General features: G+C 42.9%; 1 protein-coding gene across 1 annotated transcript in view; it reads left to right on the plus strand.

The window, feature by feature from the left end:
* Positions 1–24,697, plus strand: part of Ddr (discoidin domain-containing receptor 2) — a 95,077-nt gene that overhangs the window by 33,920 nt on the left and 36,460 nt on the right. The window contains exons 4-12 of the mRNA XM_070289045.1: positions 7,233–7,464; positions 7,990–8,137; positions 9,043–9,222; positions 9,307–9,440; positions 12,583–12,790; positions 16,337–16,492; positions 17,067–17,299; positions 17,677–17,824; positions 21,740–22,295. Coding sequence (XP_070145146.1) covers positions 7,233–7,464; positions 7,990–8,137; positions 9,043–9,222; positions 9,307–9,440; positions 12,583–12,790; positions 16,337–16,492; positions 17,067–17,299; positions 17,677–17,824; positions 21,740–22,295 — 1,995 coding nt within the window. The remainder of the gene's footprint in view (positions 1–7,232; positions 7,465–7,989; positions 8,138–9,042; positions 9,223–9,306; positions 9,441–12,582; positions 12,791–16,336; positions 16,493–17,066; positions 17,300–17,676; positions 17,825–21,739; positions 22,296–24,697) is intronic.

The following is a 24,697-nucleotide window of genomic DNA, read 5'->3' on the forward strand; positions in this document are numbered from 1 at the left end:
CCTTTACCTTAAAAACAACAAATAGTTTATGTTTAATTTTATTTCAGAAGAATATAAATTTATTACAGTTCATAGTAGCTATTTTTACCCACTGTTCTCCGCTCGGAAAAGTTTCTCCGCATTGCATACATATTTCATTCGAGCTGAATTATTGAATTATTTATAACATTTTATTGAATTTCTCCATTGCCACACATTATCCGCCGACATCTTTGGCATTGATTTGGGTCCTTAAATCGATATCACGACGGTAGGCAATTTAAATCTTTGCCCATGGACCTTGCGCACCATTTAATTCAATAAACTCACATTTTCCCAGCGTAATTAAATAAAGAGCACACAACTACAGGTCACCACCAAGGGAATCCTGCGTAGATAGGCCCAAGGATGTGAACATGCTTTATTAATTGCATTTATTAAAAAGATTTTCTTTATATTTCGTCAGAAACGTTAGGAATTCTTTTACCTGGCTAAGCTAACGAATACAGGCAGCCAGCTTTATTTTTCAACTAAGAATGAAATGCTTTACAGCTTGTGGAAATTTAAGGAACAAATAAAAATGTGTTCTTGTGAGTAAATTTTCTCGACATTTTATTTCCAAACTAAAAGTTACATTGTTACCAAATAAAATCTTCTTAGTACGCCAGTTTAAGTAGTTATTTTCACACATGTTGAAAGAAAGCCTTTTAACTTGCATATCTCAATTATCTTTTGCTCCGACTTAACACGAATCTTGAAACTGGAAGCCATCGGAGTGGAGCACCTGCAGCTGTTTAAATAAGCATTTATATAGAGATACCTTTCGGTGAGACTCCCATGCGTAGCTCTTTACCAAATAAAAATAGACAAGAAGCTGTAACTGTGTGTTAGCTCTTCTAGTTTCGCCAGCTATGTTGCAGTTACAGGCTGGCTGCAGAGAAAACGTCTTCTGTCAACACGGCGACAACTGTGCGAGGGTAAGGCAAAGAGCCGCAAGACTCGCGGGCCTCGATTGAGTCGTCCGGTAGATCGTCCCAGGAAACGGGGCTGCGCATGCGCACTCTTCGGCTTGCCGGGTTTCTGGTCTTCTGTTTGCCTTTCAATTACCCGGGGCAAACATTGCGGGTATTTGCCGCGGCTATTTAAATTTAACCAGCCGACGAAAGCCACCTTTGTGGCTGCTGGTTACGCCTGCGCGCCAGACAATTTGCTGGCTCAGAGCACTTGAAGTGCGATAAAAATAAACCGAGCACTTGAATTGCATTGACCGCCAGTCTAACGCAACACCAGATGGACAGGTGGACGGGTGGGGCTTTCGTGGTGGTCCAAATTGGCTTCGGAGGGATGTCTTAGGCAGCAGGAATCTTTTGTGTCGGCCACCTAGTTACGAGGACAATTCCTGCGCCAAACCCCCCGGCACCAGCAGCAGCTCAACAATTGCAAAATATGACAGCCATTAAACAAAAGTCACGCGCCAGCCGGAGCAACAATGGCCAAAGGAAACTCTTTGAGGGGTGGCGCCTCCGTCAAGATGCGACCACAGAAGATGACTTTGTCACAGTTATTGCGTCCCCGACAATAATGACTTCAGAAAGAATGAAAGAAAGAAGAACCGGCTTAAGGAACGGGGCAGAAGCGCCGGAGAATCAGCTGAAAGCCGACTTGCAACGCTGGGAAAGCAGCTGCCAAAAAGCAGCAAAAGTAAATGGGGAGAAAATGGAAAATGACATGCAGAGGACAGCTCTGGCTCAAGCGAAAGGAGGAAAAATAAAACAAGGAAAAGTACACAATACAAATGCAAGCCGCCAACACTTTAGCAGCCGACATACAACATTCAACAGACAACAGTGCGGATGCGGGACGTGAGGTGGCTGTGGAAAATGGCAGTGGGGGAGTTTTGCATTTTGTGTGCCATTGTGTCAAGTGGAAATTGCAAGGCGAAAACCTAGAAAGAATGGAGGAAAAATGGCAAACACGCAGAGCGGCGACGGCGGAAAGGATGACAATAAAAATGGCGACTGCGGCTCAGGCTAAAGGCGTAGCAACAACAGCAATATGGCGGTCACAGCAATAGGAACAGCAACAGCAGCAGCAGCAGCAGCAACAGCAATAAATGGAGATGTCGGCTTAAAGTTCAATGGAAAATATGAAAAGCAAAATGGCGACAGCAGCTTCTAGCAGTAGGGAGTAGGGAGCAGGAAGACGTTTGGGTCGACGTGAAGTCGGCCATTAGCGTTTTATGGCCGAAGGGAAAATCGATAGGCCACACACACAACACGAGCGCTCACCACACCAAGGCAGGCAGGCTCTTTGTGACGTGCAAGGGTTGAGGACAACCTCGACCGGAGCCCCCGCCTACCTCCTTTTGTTTTCACTTCAATCATAAAAGCATAACACAAAAGCCATTATGCTGGGGCTGAAGAGAAGACGACGTGCACAGAGGTTTCGCCTCCTTCTAATGTGGGTTACGATAGCAAGGAAGAGCGATAGGTAAAGGGGCGGATGCGGAGAGACAAAGGTATGCTTGCATAAATTTATGACATTCTTTAAAGTCCGTTAACCAAGTGGCTCAAAATCAAAGAGAACGACAGAGGCGATAATAAAAAATACAATTTCGTTATACGAACCTAATGTACTGCCACCCAAGAGCTCTATATTTGTGTTTTACCCGGGCCATAACATGCACGTGAACATTTTGAGTTTTATATCGATAGCCATCATCTTGATGTATCACAACAGGGCATAAAATCAATATTGTAATTTTAATTTTTCCATAAACAGGTTTTTCCATAAACAGGGAAACTTGTGTTAATACGATAATTAAACTAATCAGTGTTCTCCCATTGCGATGATCTGTCAGACTTCTGTTAAAGTTTCGAAGATCCTACATAATTTGATTCAAAATCCCTTTAAAACTGTCTATTATCATTAGAGGGAGGTATTTCACAATTAAAAGTATTCCTATATGAAAATGATAAGCTAAGTAGGTACTCGAATCGTTAAAATTCTTATATCTCTCACAATTTAAAGAGCTCTTTAATTTGAAAATCTTAAGCACTCTTCGCTACACACACACGCTCTTTAATATTACAATAAACTAACTAAATTATTTGTGTAACGCCAAAATTAAGCAGATTTGCAGCCCATTAGTTTAGATTCGCCCACAACTGCTGCTCATATCTCACTCCGTTTATTTTCCACCCAAAGGGATTCGCACTTTCATTGCGCATTTGACTTCCAGCTCAATTCAATGTCAATCTATCGCCGCCACCATTCCGCCTCAATTGCTCCCGCTCGGTGTGTAGGTGGCAACGAGCAATTAAAGCCAGCTGACGCTCATTTGAGGCTGAAAATTAATTTTTTAAAGGATTGCCCCTGCAGTCCTTTGACTGCAAGCTTACCAAAATATTTTGGCAACAGAGGAAAAAAGAATTTTTAATTAAAAACTCGGCAAAGCTTCGGATGTGGCCGCTGGCAGCCGCGAGGAGCGCCAGAAACCGAGAGGAGGCGTCATTGTTTTGGCAAGGGGTTGATTGGGCCAGGCGTCAAAAGTGGGGGGGATTGGTGGTGTTGCGGGGGCGGATGTGTAGCCGTCTTTATGACAATCGTAAAAAATAATTTTTAGTAGCTTACGAGCCGCTGGCAGAAGGAACTGTTGCCTTGGCATTTTAATTGCATCAAGTGCCATTAAAAACGCTGAAAGAAAGAATTGGAAATTAAATGGAAAATAAATAAGGACGAGGACGAGGGCGCCGAGGCGGAATGAGTGGGTCTGACAACCCTTAAGCGTCTTACACACATTCGGGGCACAAAATTGAAAACGCAAATATTTTACAAGCTTCGCATAAGTTTCTCACCCCCATTCGTTCAGGTGAAATAAACGAGGCAATGAGATATCTGAGTCGGAATCCCTGCGCAACCCTTCCCCCAATGGCAGGCTATTAGATGGGCTTTGGCTGGGCTGGGGGTAACATATGTTGAGGAGGTCGTCGTCGTCGCCGCCGGAAAAAGAAAATTTAAGCCGCTTACGTTTCGGTCCTCAAAGCAAAAGTTAAGTTGCCAAGAGGACAGCAGCCCAAGTTCTGAGACCGTGTCCCACTAGCTTCTGGGAATCTGCTTAACTTTTTGCTAGTATCTGCTCTAGGTGCAAACTTTAAATCCTCTTCTGCATAAATCTCAAACTCATTAGCGAGGAGCTGCGCAAAAAAAAAAACAGCAAGGGAAATTTAATATAGACTCCTGCGAGCGGCTTGAAAAGATCCCAAAAGAAATAAAATCATATAGACCTGGGCTCGAGGACGAAAAAGAGCGGAAAAGCTTCGAAAAGGGTCACCATAGACAAGAACGTTTTTATTGTGCTTAGCAAAACAAGCCAATTGAGGACCTCTTCCTGGGCCGAGCCAGAAACATATGCAAATTAGATTTTGCATAAAGCGAACCGAAATAAATTTAGGGGAACATAGGGACGAGGGCTCTCTGCGGCAGGGACAAATGTATATTGTTAGCGAATCTAAATAAGTAATGAGGAAGGAAGTGTCTACTGCATAGAAATGAAATAAGAGGAGAAATTACCATGTCTCTATGCATGCTATAATGTGGATCCAGAGCCACTCATCCATGGGGTGTGAAAGCGGGACAAAATAGGGATATGGAGAGTCCTCCGTTGAACTGAAAGATTTGGAGTTGAGAAAAAGGAAATTCGGGTGTCACTATACAAAAAATAAAGCACCTTAAATTATTTTATATAAATCTACTTATCTACAGAGAATGAAGTGTGAAATGTTAAATAAAACAAATGATCCACCTTACAGCTTCTTCTTTATATATGATAAAAGTGTTTGTTAGGTACCAAAAATATCAATTAACCCACATTTATTAAACAAGCATCTCTGCGAAATCCCCGCTACGTTATTATTTCACAAATTCATTGCTTTTTTCCTTAGAACTTCTTAATTAAACTAATTTAGCACGCAAAACTGGCGTTGATTATCTCTACAAATGTCGTTCATTTGCTTTCCATTTCCACACAGCCGAGAATTCCCAATCTTCGGCCCGTCCGTACTCGAAACAGTAACCCATTTATTTTCATAATTAACTTAATAAATGTGTGCGAGACCGTACACCGAACAGAGCAGTGAAAGCGCCATGAATTTTTATTAAAAGCGAGCGGAACTCCCCATTAGGGCAGGTCTGCCATCGAGGCGGACCCAGTTACCCATTGTATCGTGTATCTGGGTATCTTTGTATCCGAGTATCTGTGTATCTGCATCTCCGCACGCGTGTGCGCTTCGGCTCCAGTTTCCGGCGTCGCTGGGAGCATAAAGTAAACTAACACCCGACCGAGTTAGCGTGTGTCTCGGTGCAACATTACAGCCACTTAGTCGGGTTCGGGGCGAAGGGATGTGGGGCACGTAACATCCTTTGCTGCAGTTATGCGATAGCTGCAGACCTTTTATGGCATATTTTAGTGGCTTTGCCTAAAAAAAAAAAACTTGGCAAGGTGCTGCTGCGCTGCCTTCAGCTTGGGTTTGGTCACGGCTCAGAACCTGGAGCAGGTGCTACTGACCATAACACCCTAAAGTATGCGGCGGAAAGTATGCAATGGCAATGGCTGGGGTCCTGGCTGCCGGGCGCCGCTCCACAAAGTATTCAACAATTTGCTGTAAAACGAAACCACAGCACCCAGCAGGTAGAATAAAAACAGCATTTTCGCACGGCATATTTTGAACCGGCTTGGCGCCCTGCATACTCCACGAAATAGTTTTCGGATATTAAATGACGCGCTGTTATTCAGCTCGAGCTCGTTAGAGAGCCTGCGAAACGAAGCTAATGAAAGGATCTCCGCCATCCAGAGCTCAATGTAAAGTGATTCCAAGCGACACAAAAAGCAGCCAGCAGCGGAATATATATTTTATAAGAGCATCCTTAGCCTTTTAGGCGCTCGGCATTTCAAGTTAGAGCAAAATCCCAGGTGACCCATATGTCAACGGTAATAAACGGCAGGAGACATCATTAGAGTGAAAACTCGGTTATATAATACACTGCTGCCACTTCGATTACTTCAAAGTGCTTTCTGCTTTTAGTTTTATTTTTCCAATTACTTTTTTAGCCTTCAGATATTAAACATTTAATTATTAAATACTATAATGTTAGGTCTTTAAAGAGGAGTATACCTGGAACAATATTTTGTAAAACAATTTAAGAAATGTAACAATTTTTAGTATATTTACTTTATAAAACATACCACTAACTGGCAAAAATATATATATTTTAAAGTTTATATAAAGTTCAGAAGCTCTTCGGCTTGTTAACAGTACGGCGAAAATATATATATTTTAAAGTTTATATAAAGTTCAGAAGCTCTTCGGCTTGTTAACAGTACCTTTCGCCGAAAAAGTCAGGTTCCCCGCCTCCTACGTGGTCACATATCCCAGGGCACGACTCATTGGATTTATGACTACCAAATTGATATTAATGCTGAAAAACTCGACCCATTCCTGAATATATACAGATTCGCCGTGGAGGGCTATGGTGGAATTGGGATTGGGGCAAGGACACTGTGGCAGCTTGGCGTCGCTGAGCCTGCTTTGCATACAAGGGGAGATGCTTTCACTGCCTCGCAACGTCCTCGCCCTGTGCTGCTCTGTCCTGACTTGGAGCGTTGTAAACCGCGATTAACGTATAATAGCGTAAGAGGAACGGCGCAAAGTGGCTGCAAAAAATATGACGTACAAACACATATGTGGCAGGCAAATATAAGGAGGAAAGAATGCAGCTGAACCGAGCATACTGAATGTAGGTCACGCCAGGGATATGTGTGGAACCTGGTGCCCCCCCATTCCCAACGCTCTGTTATATGGTTAATGGATGTGTATACACTTACCGGAGCAACTTTGCGCAAAAGCGGAGAAGGTTTCAATTTAACAATTTAACAATTCGTGCCTTGCACTTGAGGGTATTGCAAGGTGTAACTGCGAACCTTAATTTATTAGATGCGATATGGTTGCTTTTACAAAATAAAACACAACAACAAAGTAGCCCTACTTAGCTATTAGTATGCAAGGTTACACAATTGAAAATGTCGCAATGCAGACGAAGTAACACTTTGAGTTTCTCCTAGTTAAGTTGAGTTGTTTGCACAGTGGCCAAAGCAGTCAATTTAGAGGGGTTAAATTTACAGAGGGAACTTATTTATTTTCCGACATAAAAAAAAGATCTTATTAATTTAACGACTTAACTTACTTTCCTTGCAGACTAAAGGTGGACAACAACGGAGGAGCCTGGTGTCCAAAGCACATGGTCTCGCGCGGTCTGACAGAATATCTGCAGATTGACCTGCTGCAGGTGCATCTGGTCAGTGCCGTTCGCACCCAGGGTCGCTTCGGCAAAGGTCAGGGACAGGAGTACACCGAGGCCTATGTCCTCGACTACTGGAGGCCGGGCTTTGAGAAGTGGATACGTTGGAAGAGCAATCAAGGCAAAGAGGTGAGAAGAAAGATGCAGATACAACTTATTATTGAAGCGGCAAGAATTAAAGAATATTTGCTTTGCTATCTAAGCTCTTTTCTATTGGCTAGGTTTACTAGATAAATATTTCATAAAATGCATCGACCTGTCCCCTTTCCACAAAGCTTAATCCGATACATTCTGCGCTCAGCCCATTCACACATTAATCACGACCAGGCCAGGCCTAGCAGATACCAATCTAAATAGCCCCGGGTTCCAGGTTTTGGGTGGGGGGGGGACAAGATCAGAAAGATATTACAACTTTTAGCCACACAATTTAGGTGCGAATTATCTTTGGAGGGAGACAGAGAAAGAGTCGAAAATTGCGTAGGTGTCGGAGCCGGGAAGAAACGCAAACTGAACCCCAACACGAGGCCGTTCCATCGATTTATTGTGAGCAAGCAATGGAAAATCAATTTTAACGCTTTTGTTTTTATTTTTTTGCCACCTACACATGCCCGCACAGCCCCCATTTATAATTCCTCCCGCCTCCTCTCGTTGCAGATACTCCCCGCCAATACGAACACCTATAGCGAGGTGGAGAACGTGCTGCAGCCCAGCGTCTTTGCGTCGAAGGTGCGCATCTATCCCTACAGCCAGTACGATCGTACCGTGTGTTTGCGCGCCGAGATCGTCGGCTGTGCCTGGGAAGGTAGGTGTCCCCCCCGTTCCTCCTCACTGCAAGTTATATCCAAGATTGCCGATCTTCTCCCTGCCCGGGACCCCTGACCCCCACACATCCGCCAATCGCACTTGTTAGTGGCTTTAGGAGGCCAAAAACAGACACCTCTACAGCGGCAAACGACCCAGTAAATTGCTTTAAAAGAAAGTCGGCGAACATTATATTCGAGTTGTTTGGGTTTCAAATTGCTGAAATTAGGAATATTTTTGGATGTGCAAAGACTTCCTTAAAAAAAGATATCAAAACATATTTTTAACATATTAATATTAATTTTAAATGTAGTTAAGGACTGAATCAAATAACTGCAAAATCTAGTTTTATTTTTACAACAGAAAAAAATGTCGCTTAGCTTTTCAAAGAGCACTCAAAATATGTGCAGGCATGCAACGAACTCTGCGACCGGTTCTGATATGTGTATATACTTTATTTTTTTGCTAGTTTCTTTTATTTTTTTATTTTTTTCCAAATACCACGCTCTTTGCCCCAGCTATGAGCTGGTTGAGTACTCAATTTACAGTGAAGTGCCTTATATCATATGACACTTGATTCGCTTCGGGCTCGGATTCGATGCCAGTCGTAAAATATACTTATAATTACAAAGCCTACATTTACCCAGAGAAATAATGTTCCTTAGGATGTTTTTTACCTTAAATAAAACATTTCAAACCGCATTAAAAAGAATGTAATGTAAAGCTTTTAAAGGAGAAGGTGTACTTTGAATTAGCAAACAAAAAAGATAGATATAGAATATAAATAAAGTATAATTGTTTTCTGTGTAGAAATGTAGACATCATAAACACCGCCCTGTATGACACACAATCCTCTTAGCCTTGCGCTTAATATCTTCTTTATCTGTAACCCACTCCCATTTGCAGAGGGAGTCGTATCTTACAGCATTCCCAAAGGCATGCAGCGGGGCATGGAAATCGATCTGTCGGACAAAACCTTTGATGGCCACGAGGAGGGCGATCGTTTTGTGAACGGATTGGGTCAACTTGTGGATGGCCAGCGGGGCCAGGATAACTTTCGCACCGATATCAGTGGATTTGGCAAAGGTGAGGCCACTTTAACATATTCCTATAACATCAACTATAATGAAATTATAATAATATCTTAATACCCTCCCAATTTCTTTGCAGGCTACGAATGGATTGGCTGGCGTAATGATACTTTGCTGGGACGGCCCGTGGAAATCACCTTCGAGTTTGAGACTGTTCGAAATTTCAGCGCTGTCATCATTCACACCAACAACATGTTCTCCAAAGACGTTCAGGTGAATTAATAGATATTTAAAAGAATTTTCATGGACTTATCCTTCGCGTGATCGAGGCACAGAAAAATATCTCTTTATATGCCCGCCAACAATAAATAATATAAACACAGAATGCGCAATGTTTGGAAATCGTAAAAACCAACAACTGCTCGGGGGTGGGGCTCTACGACCGCGGACCGGGATCCCTGGCCAGACAGACTGGCGGCAAACTGAGCAAATAAATGCTAAACAGCTCCGGCCACTTCCAACCAGCGCAATAATAAAATAAAATCGACAGAACGAGCGCTTTTTATAAACAAACCAAATACGAAATCGAACCTAAACAAACTGCAATTGATATGGCGACGCGAGAGCTCGTGGTTCCCGACTCAGGTGGCACTTCAGCCCGGCGGTTCCGCCCAGGAGTAGATACATATAAGTGCATATATATTGGGGGGAGATCGGGTGGTCGGTCGGAGGGTCGGGCTTGGGTGCTGCCATTATCGAGTCAATTACCTTACTTGTGGTGGTCTTTATCGAAAGTAAACAACCATTCGAGCCGATATGTATATATAACAACTTACACATGTACATAAGGCTGGGTCTCCCTACGGATTCGTATAAAAAATGTTTGTTTATTCTTTAAGTATAGCCCTCACAGACCACAACCCAACAGTTCTCCCGAGCTGATGCAGCACAAAACCAATTTTCAAGTCCATCGACCCAAATTATTGAGGCAATGTGTTAACATTCGAAGTCATTCAGAGTTATTGGCCCAATGACAGATAAGAATGGGGAATTTTAATTATATGCTCATTGGACTTGAATATAATTAATCAAATTTTAAATGGAATCCTGAAAACATCAATAAATAGCATACCCTTATAGCTTACTTAAAGAACTAAGGAAAAAGATCTTCTTGAAACCACATTTTTTCTTTAGATCTTTAATTATTTTTACTAGCTCGATGTACTCTGGCCATGTCATAAATTTGTTGTAAATTTCTTCTATTGACTTTTGTAAGTATTGCCTGACAGTTTAATAATTCTCTATGAACCCATGGTTGATGTTATCGGCAAGATAAGGCTGAGTTTCGACCGAGAGCTATTGAATTTGTGAAAGTAATATATGAGTAGTCGTACCTTTCCGCTACGACAATAGGCTTGTCAAATTTGTGTCAAATTAATCAGTGTGTTCAGCTATCACAGCTGATAAATATATATAGGTCGCTGCTTGTTGTCACTATCCATAAAGTTGTTGGGATCAAAGCGCACCGATGTTTCGATAAAAGGAAAACACTTTCATCAGGAAATCATATTTGGTTCGGGGCTTAATTAATAATGCTAAATTAATTGCACTATCAAGTTTCTAATCAATATAAACACAATTCAAAGCCAAAACACATTGACAATACCGCAAACTTCTTAATAATTAAGAGAACCACAGGTATTTGTCTGTTGTAAGGATCAAGTTAAAGAGTGTCTCGACCTCATAACACCCAGAGATGAACTTGTAATGAAACTATTGCATACATTCGTACTAGCTCAATATACCCCTTTAATCTCCTAGTCCCAGCTCTAAAACTGGAGGTAGGGAGGACTGGCGAGAGATATGTATAAAGCCACAGACAAACAAGAATTGCAGGTGAGAGTGCCTTGGAGCCAGGTAGAGGCCACCCGCGTGTCATAATTAAAGCGCAATTAGCATAATTTTGAGGCTTATCAATGCATCATAAGTGGCACTTTGAGTATTTACGGCACGACCGCAAAGTGGCCTCGCCTCTGGTCCACAGAGCCTCTCTAAGTAATTTTATGACTTATGAGGCATTTGGTAACGAAGCTCCGGGAAAGCAAATGGTAATGAAAAGTCATAAAAATCAGAATTATAGCAAGCGACGACACTGAGCCTCGACGTCAGTAAGATGCTGCCTCTGTAAATTATGGGCCGTTGGTCCGAGATTCCATTAAGGCGGATGCTGAGGGTTCATGAGCCTCCACAGCATCCTGCTCCATTCCACACCTCCGCTCCGAATGTCGGCAACAAATCAAAGTCTGAGCAAATTTGTGGTAATTGAAATTTTATGTGCCGTTTGCGAAGCTGCTGCCAATGGCTTGTGGACTTTGGTTAATTAGAGATCTGCAGAGAGCCTGAGAAAGCGATGTGAAAACAGGGAAATTTTCTAAATGAAAAGAGATCGAAAACCGCTAGTTTATAATGCTGTTAAAGATTTATTATGAACCGAAAATGTATAATATTTTAATTTGCTTAAAATACCATTTCATGAAAAGTATTCTTAAATTGTATGTATAAATATATCACTTTAAATTAATTAAATGTATTTCCTTTCATTTCCAGTTTCTATTTAATCTAAATTAGTTATTTTTGAAATAGTTAAACTTCTTATAACGACAATTGTTCTTTGATTTGATTGACTATTCTAAATTATTACAAATCACTTTCAAGACATTGTCATTCGATTGTTGGCTTAACCCATGCCCAAGTCTGTCTTTTATAACTTTTGGCTCTTACAAAGTCCACAAACTCGGCCATTAACACCTTCGACCGACAACTCATTAGCTCCATTCGAACTGCCAACTGCAGCTCAGACAACACTTACACATCCGGTTGGCCCCAAAAAGAGTATTGCCTGACCAAGTTGAATTTATTTCAAGCCACTTCCGTGCTCCACCCATAAGTGAACTGAGAACCCAAAATTGGTAGCAACGACAAACTAACGCCGCATAAAATTAACAAGAAGAGGGTGGACAAAAGAATTCAATATTTAATAAAGACTTTTGGTTACTCTATTATTTTCACTATCATTAATCCTTTGAAACGTGAACTAAAGTTGGTATATTTCTTGATGCCTTAATATAAGATTAAACACCAAACTGCTCCCATTTAGTTGTAATATATTTAGTATATTTATTAGAGATGTTTTGTTGTATCAACAGAGTTTTTAAGCTACCTTTTTCAGTTGGCCAACAGTAGCATAGTGTCCCCAAAGTTGCCGCAAATCGTAAAATATAAAGTATGTGTGATTACTTTAATTACTATGCCGCTCACACCTTCTGTGTGCACAGGCCAACGGGCAGACATACACCTACTATGTGACTGCCAACGGGTACTCATCCGCCGTCTCCCTCCGCTACTGTCGTTGCAGGTGTTTGTCCACGCCAAGGTGTTCTTCAGCATCGGCGGCCGCCAGTTCGCCGGGGAGCCCGTGCAGTTCTCGTACATGCCCGACCAGGTGCTGGATCATGCACGCGACGTGACAATCAAATTACATCATCGCCTGGGGCGCTACCTGCAGTTGCATTTGTACTTTGCCGCCCGCTGGATGATGCTCAGCGAGATTACGTTTATATCAGGTAAGCGCCACCCTCGCCCTCGGCTCAACCTCGAGGCCCCTCAGTCCCCCTGATGCTGGTGCTTAAATTGTTTTATTAAAAAATGTAAAGTTCGCACGCAAAAGGGAGCACAGTATGAAAGGGTTAACTGGGTTGCCAGTTGTAAGCCACCCAATCAGGAGGTGCCCTTACAGCATCTAATTAAGGTAAATAGGGCGTAGTCCTGAAAGAAAAGGGACACTGAATGCAACACTTAGAATATAGTATAGTAATTTCCCCAGCTGCTAATGTTATGATTGTTTTACGTAATTATGTTATTATAAGACTTAGATAACCCATCAAGCTGTTTCTATTCTATAACACGTGCTAAGTTTAACCCAATACATACAATATTAACCCATTCAAAGCATTCATCCTGGCTGCAAGGACAACTGCCGGTGGCAAACTCCTCAAACATAAACTGCAACAACTGCAGCTGCAACATGAACAACTTTGAGCAATTGAAAATTCCCACTGACACTAAAATTCGTTGCGCATTTCATTAAAAAAGAGCTTCCAGACCCGAGTCGACCCGCAAAATATATTACCAGCTGAGGGGCGAGTGTGTGGGCTGCATGGACCCATTTGCGCTTAACTCACCCATGAGCACCAGGAGCCAGCAGCTTTGTTTTCCCTGCCGTGTGCAATTGTGCATAGAGTGATACAAAGGGCAGGACAGGGAAGGGCAGCGAATGGAGTTAAGGGTAAGGCATTTGCTGCAACTGCTCGACTGCCACTGCAACGTGGCAGAGGAAACGGAAGTGCTGGCACACACACACACACACACACACTGGCACTCGCTCGCTCGCAGGAGCAGGGGATCCGGGATCTGATCCGGCAGCATATGCTCCAGTGGCAACTCAACTGGGCCGGGCCAAGGCACTGGGATATTGTGAAAATTAAATGAGCTGCATTACTTTTGTGCATTTGAAATTTGCAACTCAATGAGTCGAGTCGATTCGAGTCTCGGGCTCCTGGTTGGAAAGGCTTGAAAGGATCTGGGGGCTGTGCTTTCTTGCTTTTCGTCGCCATCAGCTTCCTTTTTCTCACGTAGAACAATGGAACTACATAGAAACGTTTATACTTTCTATTGATCTCGGTAGATTATTAATTAAAATAATACTTAATATTATTATATAAAAACCTCAGTTTAATTTAAAAATCATTAGATTTATTGGTATCCGTTTATCATACTTGTCAATAAATATTTAACAAAATGATCAATGAATTTTGTGCTACTCCCGTTAAAGATAGAGTATTGCCAATTTGCCCAGCCTCATTTGTGAGTCTCTGCTGTGTTTGTGCCATTTGCCATTGCCGCTGGCTAAGTCTTCCTTACAGATTTGTTTTCCGCTTTCATCTCGTAAAGCCTTCTGTTGCCATTCCGATCTTATAATCGCACTTTTTCCCATCTTGCTTTGAATACAGCAGTATATTTAAGCCCGGCAAGAGCTCTTGTCCTTATAAATCAATAACATTGCAATATATTTCCCCATACCGAGCTGACTGTTTGTGCTCCTGGCTTTCGGATCTCGATGCATCCAGTTCGGTGCTCAGTCGACCGTTCAGTCCCTCATTCACTCGCTGCCTGCATACAAATTCATCTCAATAACTCCGCCACTGCTCTCCTTTAAATCCTTGTGCAATTCGCCCGCTTAATCCTTTCTAATTGAAAATCGCTTTGTGTGCAGTCGTGTGCAAGAGTTTTGTGTGTCACAACGGCAGCAGATGCAGATGCAGATGCAGATGCAGATGCATATGTAGATGTATCTGGGGCCACGGAAGCCACCCTGCTCCCTGCTCCCTCCCTCCGCTGGCCTTGGAAGCATTTGAGTTACCAATTCGATTCGTAATTTGCTTAATGGCAGCAGAAGAAGTGCACTAACATTGAGATCCCGTTGAGTGGCAAATGTATGGCTCGGATTAAAGCCAAGGGCACGCTCCTCGGGGAATCGAGGCCACGTCATTAGCGACAGACACTCTGCCGAGTACATGCTATATGTAATTTGCCAAGACCTACCATTAACATTTTCTTGGTGGCACATTAACATATTCACGCCCCGGTTCCCCCAACATATGACGCTGCCGGAACGCTGCAGCTATCTGGCCAGGACGAGCGGACAAGGCGTTGCCCCGCCGCTATTTGCATAGCAAATTCAAACACACAAAAGTAAACGAAAAACAAAACTTTGTTGCCAAAGAAAATAGACAGAGGACCCAGAAAAAAAAACAGCAAGCGCAAAATCAATGCCAAGAGCTGTAAAAATTTGCATTTCCCTCAAGAGTTTTTAAACGCTTTTTTTTCGACTTTTCCCAAATTTATACAAAATTGTCCGTTTTTGTTTTTAAATATCCAACGAGGAGGGTTCAACAAACGCTCGAGGCGGAAGTGCAGTCGGTCAAGGAGGGGGCGTCCAGGGAAAAGGATATAAAATGGATAAAAAAAAAAGGAGCGTAGTCAACAGTCCGATGGGTAAACATTTCTGGATATCGCTCCGGTTGCTGTTGTTGTTTCTGTCGCCTTTCGTTATTGACGACTGTCTGGGCATTGGATGGGTTTACGTTTTATGTTTTCTGTTTTTGTCTGCGTCGGGAGCGAAATGTCAACACCGACGGCGGAAGGGGGCAAACACAATTGCCGGCATTCGCTCCAACGCCTTTAAGTAAAGTTGCACCCGAAAGTGTGCAGCACTAATTGGCACTCGGCGGGCTGCCCGCTCCAGAGTTTCCTCATTTTCCTGGACTTTTTCTTCCCTATCTGCGGCCCCATTGTCACTCACCGTCTGGGCGGTGATATGACACGGCGAGCTCGGCCATTCATCATCATAATAATCCCTCTCCTCTCCTCTCCTCCGCTCCGCTGCTCCGGCTGCACAGCTGCCAGCTCCCCCTAATTGCTCGCAGGAGCCATTAGCCGGAGCAGTTTATCAAGGCGGGCAGCTGTCACCCAGCAGTCCTGCCCCCGCCTTGGGGGGACGTCCCACTCACCTTGCAAGTACACATAAGAGCGGAAAAGGATTACCAATATCGGGCATTAATTAGTCATTTCTGAATGGATGGAAAGTCAAGCAGTGATTGTGGGAGGTTTTATTCAAGAGAAGTGGGCTGCCCAGGATATATTCTAAATATTCTAAATATTAGATACATTAAATTTATATTATAAGCGAGGATTTATGTATCTTAAACATAAAATATGTTTAAAATTAAATAAATATATTTAGCATTACATCAAATATTATTATAATTAGACAAGATATTTGGTATATGATGAAACACCAATTGCATACTTTTAGATGCTTTAATATAATCACATCTTGCGGGTGAATATCGTAAAATTTCCACAGCAAACAAGGATTCCAATTATGAAATTAATATTAAAATAATATTAAATAAACCCTGATTGTGGAAATGAAACACTACTTTTCACTTGCTACTCAATCTAAACAGTATTTCCATCCCTTAAAGTCAACCGAAAATCGCGAGTGCACTTTTCCCACCAACACCTGTTCTGCTCTTTCTATCTTCCAGTGCCTGTGCTTGGCAACTTCACGGACGAGGAGGTGCTAGGTGCTCCGCCTCAAAACGGCGCCAGACAGCCGGACACCTCGGAGTATCCGCTGCAGCGAGATGAAGTCGGACGAGCGGTGAGCAGCGGAGGCGAACGGAGCCAGCACACCACACAAGGTGAGTGGATCGATCTCTGCCATAGGGACAAACAATAAATAAGCTGGTTTTAAAATTTAATCCTGTGCTAGTTTACATCTTAATACAAACCATAGTTTATTTTGATAAGAATACCCTGAAAATTATATTTTAAATTAATGTAAATTATTATATATTTTTATGGCTTTTCTTGTTTCATTTTAATGATAAAGTAATGATATAGTTTTCAAAACCTTAAATATTCAACAAGTCCAGAATTAATTAAAGTTTCTACTGAGTCATATCCACCACAAACTACATGTGGGAGTCAGCAAGCAGAAGCGAAACCTCCTGTAGCTTCCGTGCAAAAACGCAGCTTGATTAGCTCCTCCGGGGAGTAATCATTCGCGTTTGGGATCCGTAAACAAAGGTTTCGCTGTGGCAATTGAAAAATCAGACAATAAACCATAGCCACAGTACAGACGCCCCACAGAAATAGCTATTTACATAAAGCATTTTTAGCTTGCTGCAAGTGCTTTATAAGGGGAAAAGAAAAACAAATATCCGGACTTTTCATTACTCTAGCTCTTCCTTTTCTCTCCTCTTTCTCCCATAGTTATCTCGCCGAGGCCCATCGACCATCAGGAACCGGAAACGGGCTTCGTGGGCGTCATAATCACGGTGCTGGCCACAATTATAATGCTGCTGGTCGCCATTATACTGCTGATAGTAGCCCGTAACAAGCGCGCCCGGGGCCGGGGCAACGTTTTGGACGCGTTTCAGCACAATTTCAATCCGGACACGCTCGGCGGCGTTGATAAGCGACTCAACGGCAACGGTGTCCTGAAGGTAAGCGCTCTCCTGCTCCCTGCTCCCAGAAACGACCCGACCCCGACCCGAGGGTCTGTTAATGCATTCCGCCTAACCCACCGGGTAACGAAACATGCAAAGTGCATAACAGTGCCCGCCGGCATCCTCTGGCGGGGTCAGATCCACCCTTCAACCACCCAGAATGCATGTCAAACAGCATCGGGGCCAGCTACAGCTGGAGCAAAAAAAGAGATTGGGCTGAAAGTAACCAGCCCACAGAAGCTCTAACGCAGGGCATATTCCAGAAATCATGATTAAAAACTGTAGAGCCGGACTGTAGTGCGGAATGCAAAAAACACCAAAAGACACCAGCTACCCAGACTTTTTTCACTATATGCTGTCACTTTTTTCCCCAGGTGGTCACAACAATGGATGACAATGAGTCGTCCATTGACAAGAACAGTCTGTACCATGAGCCCTTCAACGTGAACATGTACACCAGTGCGGCCAGTGCCTGTTCCATGAATGACCTGCAGCGTCAGCATGTATCGCCGGAATATACAGGTGAGTCTAGCGAGGCACAGTGGCCCAAGGGCAGTAAAGTAGCTAATGAAATTTAACCTGGAAATGAATGACTGATAATGTAAAAATCAAACATTGTAGCCAAAGAAAGGAAAATTAATTAAGCTTTGAAATCCTATTAAAGAAATTCTAAAACTCTAGCAAGATTTTGTAACACCCCCATATTCCAATGTATAAAATTGAACACTCTGATACCACTGTGCTGTGTACGAGTGCCCCAGTGTACTGAACCCGGAGATGACGCTGGCATGGAGTAGAGATGCACCTATGACAATGATGTGTGGGCCTTTGCCATCAGCCATAAAACTGCGCTTGCAGCTCGACACTTGACTACTCCCCGCTCGGCCCCCTTGCCCAGCTGCTGGTGTCGCTCTTGATGAGTTTGATGTTTTGCGTCCTGCCAGTGACAGGACATGCAAATGCTCCTGCAGGCACAGCGGCAGCGGGGCCAGCTACGAACCCAGAGAGCAATGCTTAATTTAGCGCACAACATGGATCCGTAGCCTAGGTGGTGCGGCGTTTACAGGGAGCAAGGGCTTCAGGACCGAAAAAACTGGACAGGGATAAAAAAAAAACGGGTCGGAAGAGCGCGATGCTAGCACCGCAGGACATAATTTTGAATTGCTGAGTCAGGCGGTTTTCGGAATATCTGACGTGACTATAGGTTGGGTTTACTTCGAATGGAGATAAGAGCAGATCCTTCGGGATGTGGGCTTTACCAGAAGCTGATGTTAGTTTAAGGACCTGTTTGACTGTTTGACATTATATTTCACTTTTTAATATCCATCTAGTTATTAAATTGTTGTAGGTTTTTACATTGTTTTTTATGACAAAAACATACAATGCAATAAAACTTCTTTAAGATTTTTTAACTTAAATTAACAAAATCTTTGTTCAATTTTAAAAACTATAATAATTCTATACGAATATGGTTTCCTTGTGACTTCAGTGATTACATAGCCCGGATTGCCGCCCGGTGCCAAGAGTATTAACAGTTCATCTACCATGTAGACTCTTTTTTTCGGACACACTTTTTTGTGTGCTCGGTTTTAATTGCCACACAGACATAGAACTGCAGTTAGGAGTTACGACCGCCGCTCCGTAAATTGTAATGAATTCTAATACTCCTGCGTGTCCGCAGAGGAGGGGCCCAAGGCATGTTACAAATTTTTTGGTCTGCGGACTTCGGCCCTTGTGAGGGCTGAGATGACTTGCAGCACATAAAATGGCCCTGTATGCAGTCCCCATTGTTCCGAGGACATTCCCGTTAGATCCCTGGCATCCCCCTCGTCATCTGGGCCATGTATCCACATGCCAGCCGGAGTCTTCGTCTGCGGCACAGCTCATAAGCGTTTATGGCACGCCTTTCATGCGCTTGAGTCATTTGCCAAAAAGTTTTCTGATGTTGCCTCTGGGTGCATTTTATAACTGGGCAGCAAATATTTGTCATAGTGGCCGCTCCGCTCTGCCCTGCTCTGTCGAAGGGTCTGGGACTGTGACTCTGTCTGCCTGGTTACTACAATAATTTAATTTGGCTCAAATAAGTTATGTTGTTGGCTGCCGGCTCAGCTCGGGTCGTCACAGTCTCGCGCGCATCGCACGCGCCAAATTGAGTGCTTCAAACTTCTTGTCGACGGCAAAACTTTCCCAACGGGCACAGCTCAAATCGACTAGACTTACTCAAATTAAAGTCTATTTTTGAAGTCAACTGCCAATTTGCACTGCCTAGGATAGCACACGAGAGGCAAGGGCTGGGAAAAGAAAGCCACGACTTAATAACATTGCATGCAAATAAACATGGCAATGAGAGCGAGCGTGAGGCCAGGCCCAAAAGTCGTTTAAAAGCAGGTCGCCCATAGTCACAGTCATCCATATACCCAGTTTATGCGCACAACTCCATGAATTCTTAAAGACGTAATGTCAAAATGCAGTCAAGTTGCTGCGACACAGAAGAATGTCAGAAAAGAAAATTGTCATTTTCTGGCATTTCATTATATAAATGTATAAAGTGGGCATCGCATAAACGCCGTGTCAGCCCAAATCCAATTTATGGATGGGTTGCAATGGCTTCATTTGTGCTGCATTGGAGAAGCAACTATGCTTAAGCAGAATGAACTGTTGGAACCACCTGGCTATAACTTGAGAAGGAGTGCAGGATACTCTAGGATACAGCCGCTCTTTGAGTTTCCGTTTGCTTTCCTAGAAAATTGTTTGTGTTTTCTGTTTTGATTATTGGATTATCGACTTGGGCTTTTACTGTTATTAAAGAATACAAGATTATCGAACTCTATCGCTGTGAAATTCCTTAAAAATATAATCAAAAATATTTTTCAAAAAATTTTTAATTACAAAAATCTCGAGAGCTGCTAACAAACACTTTAAATATAATAATAATAATAATAATAACTGCAATTAAAAGAAATTAAATTTTTTAAATATTTTGATTTCTTTGAAAATATGTAAAAACATATTTTTGAGCTCAAAAACCTTTATTCAAAACCCCACATTCATAGAGAAAATCACATAGAACCCATGGAGTACTGTGAAAATTTCTGTAAATTCCTACAAATTGAAAATGTAAGGCCGCAAAACTTCAGTGCAACTTCAAAACTGAGGGCACTGATTGCTCAACTACACGACATTCCTATAGACCGAAAGCATACACACACACACACCGCCTCGCAGGGACACACACCACTGCACATCCAGAGGAAACTTGCATACGAATTTCGCTCGTTGGTCGAAAAGTTTTGTCATTAACGTTCGCCGAGTGTCTGGCTCCGACTCTTACATTATGTCTTTCTAGTACTTTTTGGACGGAACGAATGCAAAAATGACAGCCAAGCCAAAACGAAAGCAGACTGACAATGGCAACGGAACACACACTGGCACACAAACTAAATAATATTATTACAACAATAAAATTAAAAGTTCCCCGTCGCTGGGGCTCTTACTTGCGAGGGAGACGGCAAGTTGCAATTAATTTCATTTAGTTTTTTGCCACACGCCATTTTTCCCGCCCCAAGGCTCGAGCTCTCATCTCCTCGAACGCTCTGCCACGTCGCTCCTTCTCTTTTGACTAAATGGGAAAAGTTTAAAGTTTAAGGCAGAAAAGTCCTGGACAAGACAAATGAAAACCAGGGGAAGCCCAGGCGAGATAAATGCTTCGCCAGCAAAAGTGGCGAGTGCAGAGATCCCCGAAATGTAGTAGCAGAGGAATACCAACGCATATTGCAATTGATTGTGGTGCATCTGTACCCTGGGCATGTGTGCGGAGGAAGTGGAACGAGTCCTGCCGCCGGGGATATCCTGATTTCAAGGACCACTTAGTTTTGATATACTTCTTGACGGTGGCTGCTGGACTTTAAAGAAAAGCTATTATTCTAAACAAAAACTATTTATTTGAGAGTTAGCAATTTAATCTCAATTCAATAACATCTTATTGCAACTTGTTGGAATTTCGTGGCTGTTAAAAAATTAACATAATTGTTTTGGGATATACATTTTGTTAGTAATCTTTGCCTAAAGGTATTTAGTGATTTGAACATTTCATTTCTAGAATACTTAACCCTTGGGATCTTTCTGGTTATAAATAAATACTTTACAGGCGAAATAAAGCTTATATATATACATAGGTAGTGTGATATATATCGACCGCTCAGACCCCAAAGGATTATTATTCGTATTTTATGCCAGCTTGAGGAAAAGTTCAAAATGTTTCTTAAATTTTCACAATGCAATTTGTATAGCTCGGTGGCTGGGAGGAACTTTTAGTCTGGTGCTTAAAAAAGTTTTATTGTTTAGTGCGGTTAAGTTTGCACTGGCTGTTGGCATTCCTTCCATTTTTACGGTCTAAAATTAACACTCTCTCACTACTCCCCCCTCGTCTCCTTGCAGATGTGCCGGACATTGTGTGCCAGGACTATGCGGTGCCTCACATGCAGCAGCTACTGCCCAATCCTCCTGCCACTGGGGCCGGGTGTGGCCTAGGATTGGGAGCTGGCACTGGGGGGGTAATGGCGCCGCCGGGTGCCGAGGTTGTTATTGCCGCTGGCAACGTAACCACCAGCGCACGCAATTCCCTCAATGCTGCCACACTGCCGCTGCCCCCGCCGCCCGTTCCACCGCCGCCGGAGAAATATTACGCAGCCACACCAATTTGCAGCAAGTCCGTGCCGCCACCGGGCTCCCAAAGCAGCGGATCCCTCAGTCTCAGTGTATCGACCACGGCGGCGACCACGCCCACACCTACTGGCGGGGGTGGAGGAGGCCTCGGCAGTGGGGGAAAACCGCATCATTACAATTTGGATATGAGCGCTAATTTCGCCGACATTAACGAAGAGCAGGCCAATTGCCAAGTGCAGGAGTTTCCGCGTCAGTCGCTGGTCATCGTCGAGAAGCTGGGCTCCGGCGTATTCGGCGAGCTGCATTTGTGCGAAACGAATGTGCTGAAGTGAGTACAGAACCCAGCAAACAGACCACACTCCACACACCACTTCTCATTGCCCCCAATCCTTTCCATCCGCGAATTGCAAGAATCCTAAAATGGTTGAAAAAATAGTTAGCCCGTAAAATCCAACTCCTGTGTAGCAGAGATATTTACAAGCTGCTCTGCAGGATCATATACACAGAGTGTAGCAGAAATTTACTTTAATACTGCTTTTTAAATTATTTGTTTATTTTATTTTTATTGTTGTTTATTTAATATTGGGCTGTCATTGAAACTAACTTAAATATTAAACCCCAATTAAAATTCATAGTTATATTATTAAAATAAATACAACCCCATAATGTTCTAGGAAACCAAGTTAGAACCATTCGACATGAATTGTTAGATTAATACCACTTGATTTCTAAGAAAAGAATCAATAATAGCGACATTAATTGTGTCTGAACCTTTGAGGTTAATGTATTTTCTTTGAATCCCATTACTTTTATGTGGGCCTTCTCCATGCCTTTATCAATTAAAACATATGCCCATGACAATAGCTCCAGTCCAGTCTTTGCACACCGACGCGTCGGTTTCCAAGCGCAAAAATCAATTAGACTCAAGCTTCGAACAATGTCGTCATGGCAGGCCAATATTCTGCTCCTGGCACATTTTAATATGCAACGTAACAATTCGATTTGCCTGCTTGCTTTAATAGTTTTGCGGTTCGAAAGCCGCAAAACGTATTACGTATACGTAATATTGCCCATGCAGGCACTCGGGCAGCAGCCAAAGTCTGCCCGAGGAGGTGGCAGTGTGGCAGGGCGTAGGAGTGCCATGGAGGGAATTCTCTGCAGCGGCAGCAAAAACCAGCAGGGAAACCTCCGAGGCCCAGGCAGATGTATGCAAAATAATTAACACACACACACACAGAGAGACAGAGTGCGGCCTGCATATAGAGAGTGAGGCGAACTTCAATATGGAATAGGGAATTTTGTGGCAGGCAACTTGGAGTGCCCGATTCCGCCTCCCAGGGCCTGGCAGTCTGATAAAATATTAATAGACAGGCGGATAGACAGTTATCAGACAACAGATGGACTTTATTGTCGGCCACCGTAGATGGAAATGATAATAGACGTGGCAGAGTTGAAAATCAAAGCCATTTTACGCACCGGACGAAGGGAAAATGAAAACATTTCCCCGAGGCACTCAGCCATATGGTCACAGTGGGTACCACCTAACAGCGACGAGTTAAGACAAGGTCCTGGAATATCTATATGAAAAATCTATTGGAGCTTGCGATGAACTAGGATCTTCAACTTTGCCTATAATTTTTGAGGATATATGTTTATGGCATCATCTAGTAACTCTACAAAAAAGGGTTTAGACCTTTTGTTATGCTTAGAACTATGATCCAGTCTTTGGTATAACTTTTGGGAATACTCCCAGAGACCCGGATTACTTTTTCAATATTAAAACCTATCAAAACCTTATTTAAAAAATATTTTTCATATTGTTCAAACGACAGGATAACGGCCCCAAATGTCAGACACACAGAGACAAATGACGGACAAAGGCAAGGGAAGGAGCTAAACTGAAGCAAATGCGGACAAAAGTAAATCAATCAATCCTGAAATTAACTAATTGCGTAAAACAATATTTATGAATAATTAATGAGCTCATAATGCGAACGGGGAAGAGGCAGGGCGAGAGCTTAGTGGTTTGGTTATCTTTTAAGCATTAGAGAGCGCCCAGCCAATAATCCCTCCCCATTAGGGGGTATCCCCACCTCTGTGTTTGCGGTTGAAAGCTTTGAAACTATGAATACTAGCTGACAAGTTTATGTAAAATTCAATGAATATGTAATTACCCCACAGACACCCACACGCGCACAAACTGACACATCGGTGAATGGTCTTTTTACTTTGCTGAACATTTGCATAAATCTCAAACACAACACACACACACGGGCACATTCATATTCTAGGTATCCTAACGACCTGCAGGCACATTAATTTATAGCAAAAATTCACGTAAATTACCTCGTGGCGATACTATCCGCACCCACTCCCCCTTCAGCCCGCATCCATATGAAGGGCATTCCCGCAGATAAGTCGATTCGCTCTCAAGCGTATGCTCCCCAGTATATATATTTTTTTCAGCGAAAAAATTGGTGGAGGGAGGTGAGGCGAAGCGGCATTTACATTTAAAAAATTCAACGGCAAGCGTGAAAATTATTCATAAATGTACCACCGAAAAAAGGAAAATATCCTGAAGTAAAATAGTTCACAAAATCCACTGACCGGAAAGGGCGGCGTGGGGAATACGCACCTATTTTCGTTGTTGCCGACTTGTCGTGGGATAAGAGGAAAAAAAAAAAAAAGAAACGACACGCGTGCGTAAAATATTTTGCACATTTTTAACTG

The sequence above is a fragment of the Drosophila kikkawai genome, chromosome 2L (assembly GCF_030179895.1).
Source record: "Drosophila kikkawai strain 14028-0561.14 chromosome 2L, DkikHiC1v2, whole genome shotgun sequence".
NCBI classification, from domain to species: domain Eukaryota; kingdom Metazoa; phylum Arthropoda; class Insecta; order Diptera; family Drosophilidae; genus Drosophila; species Drosophila kikkawai.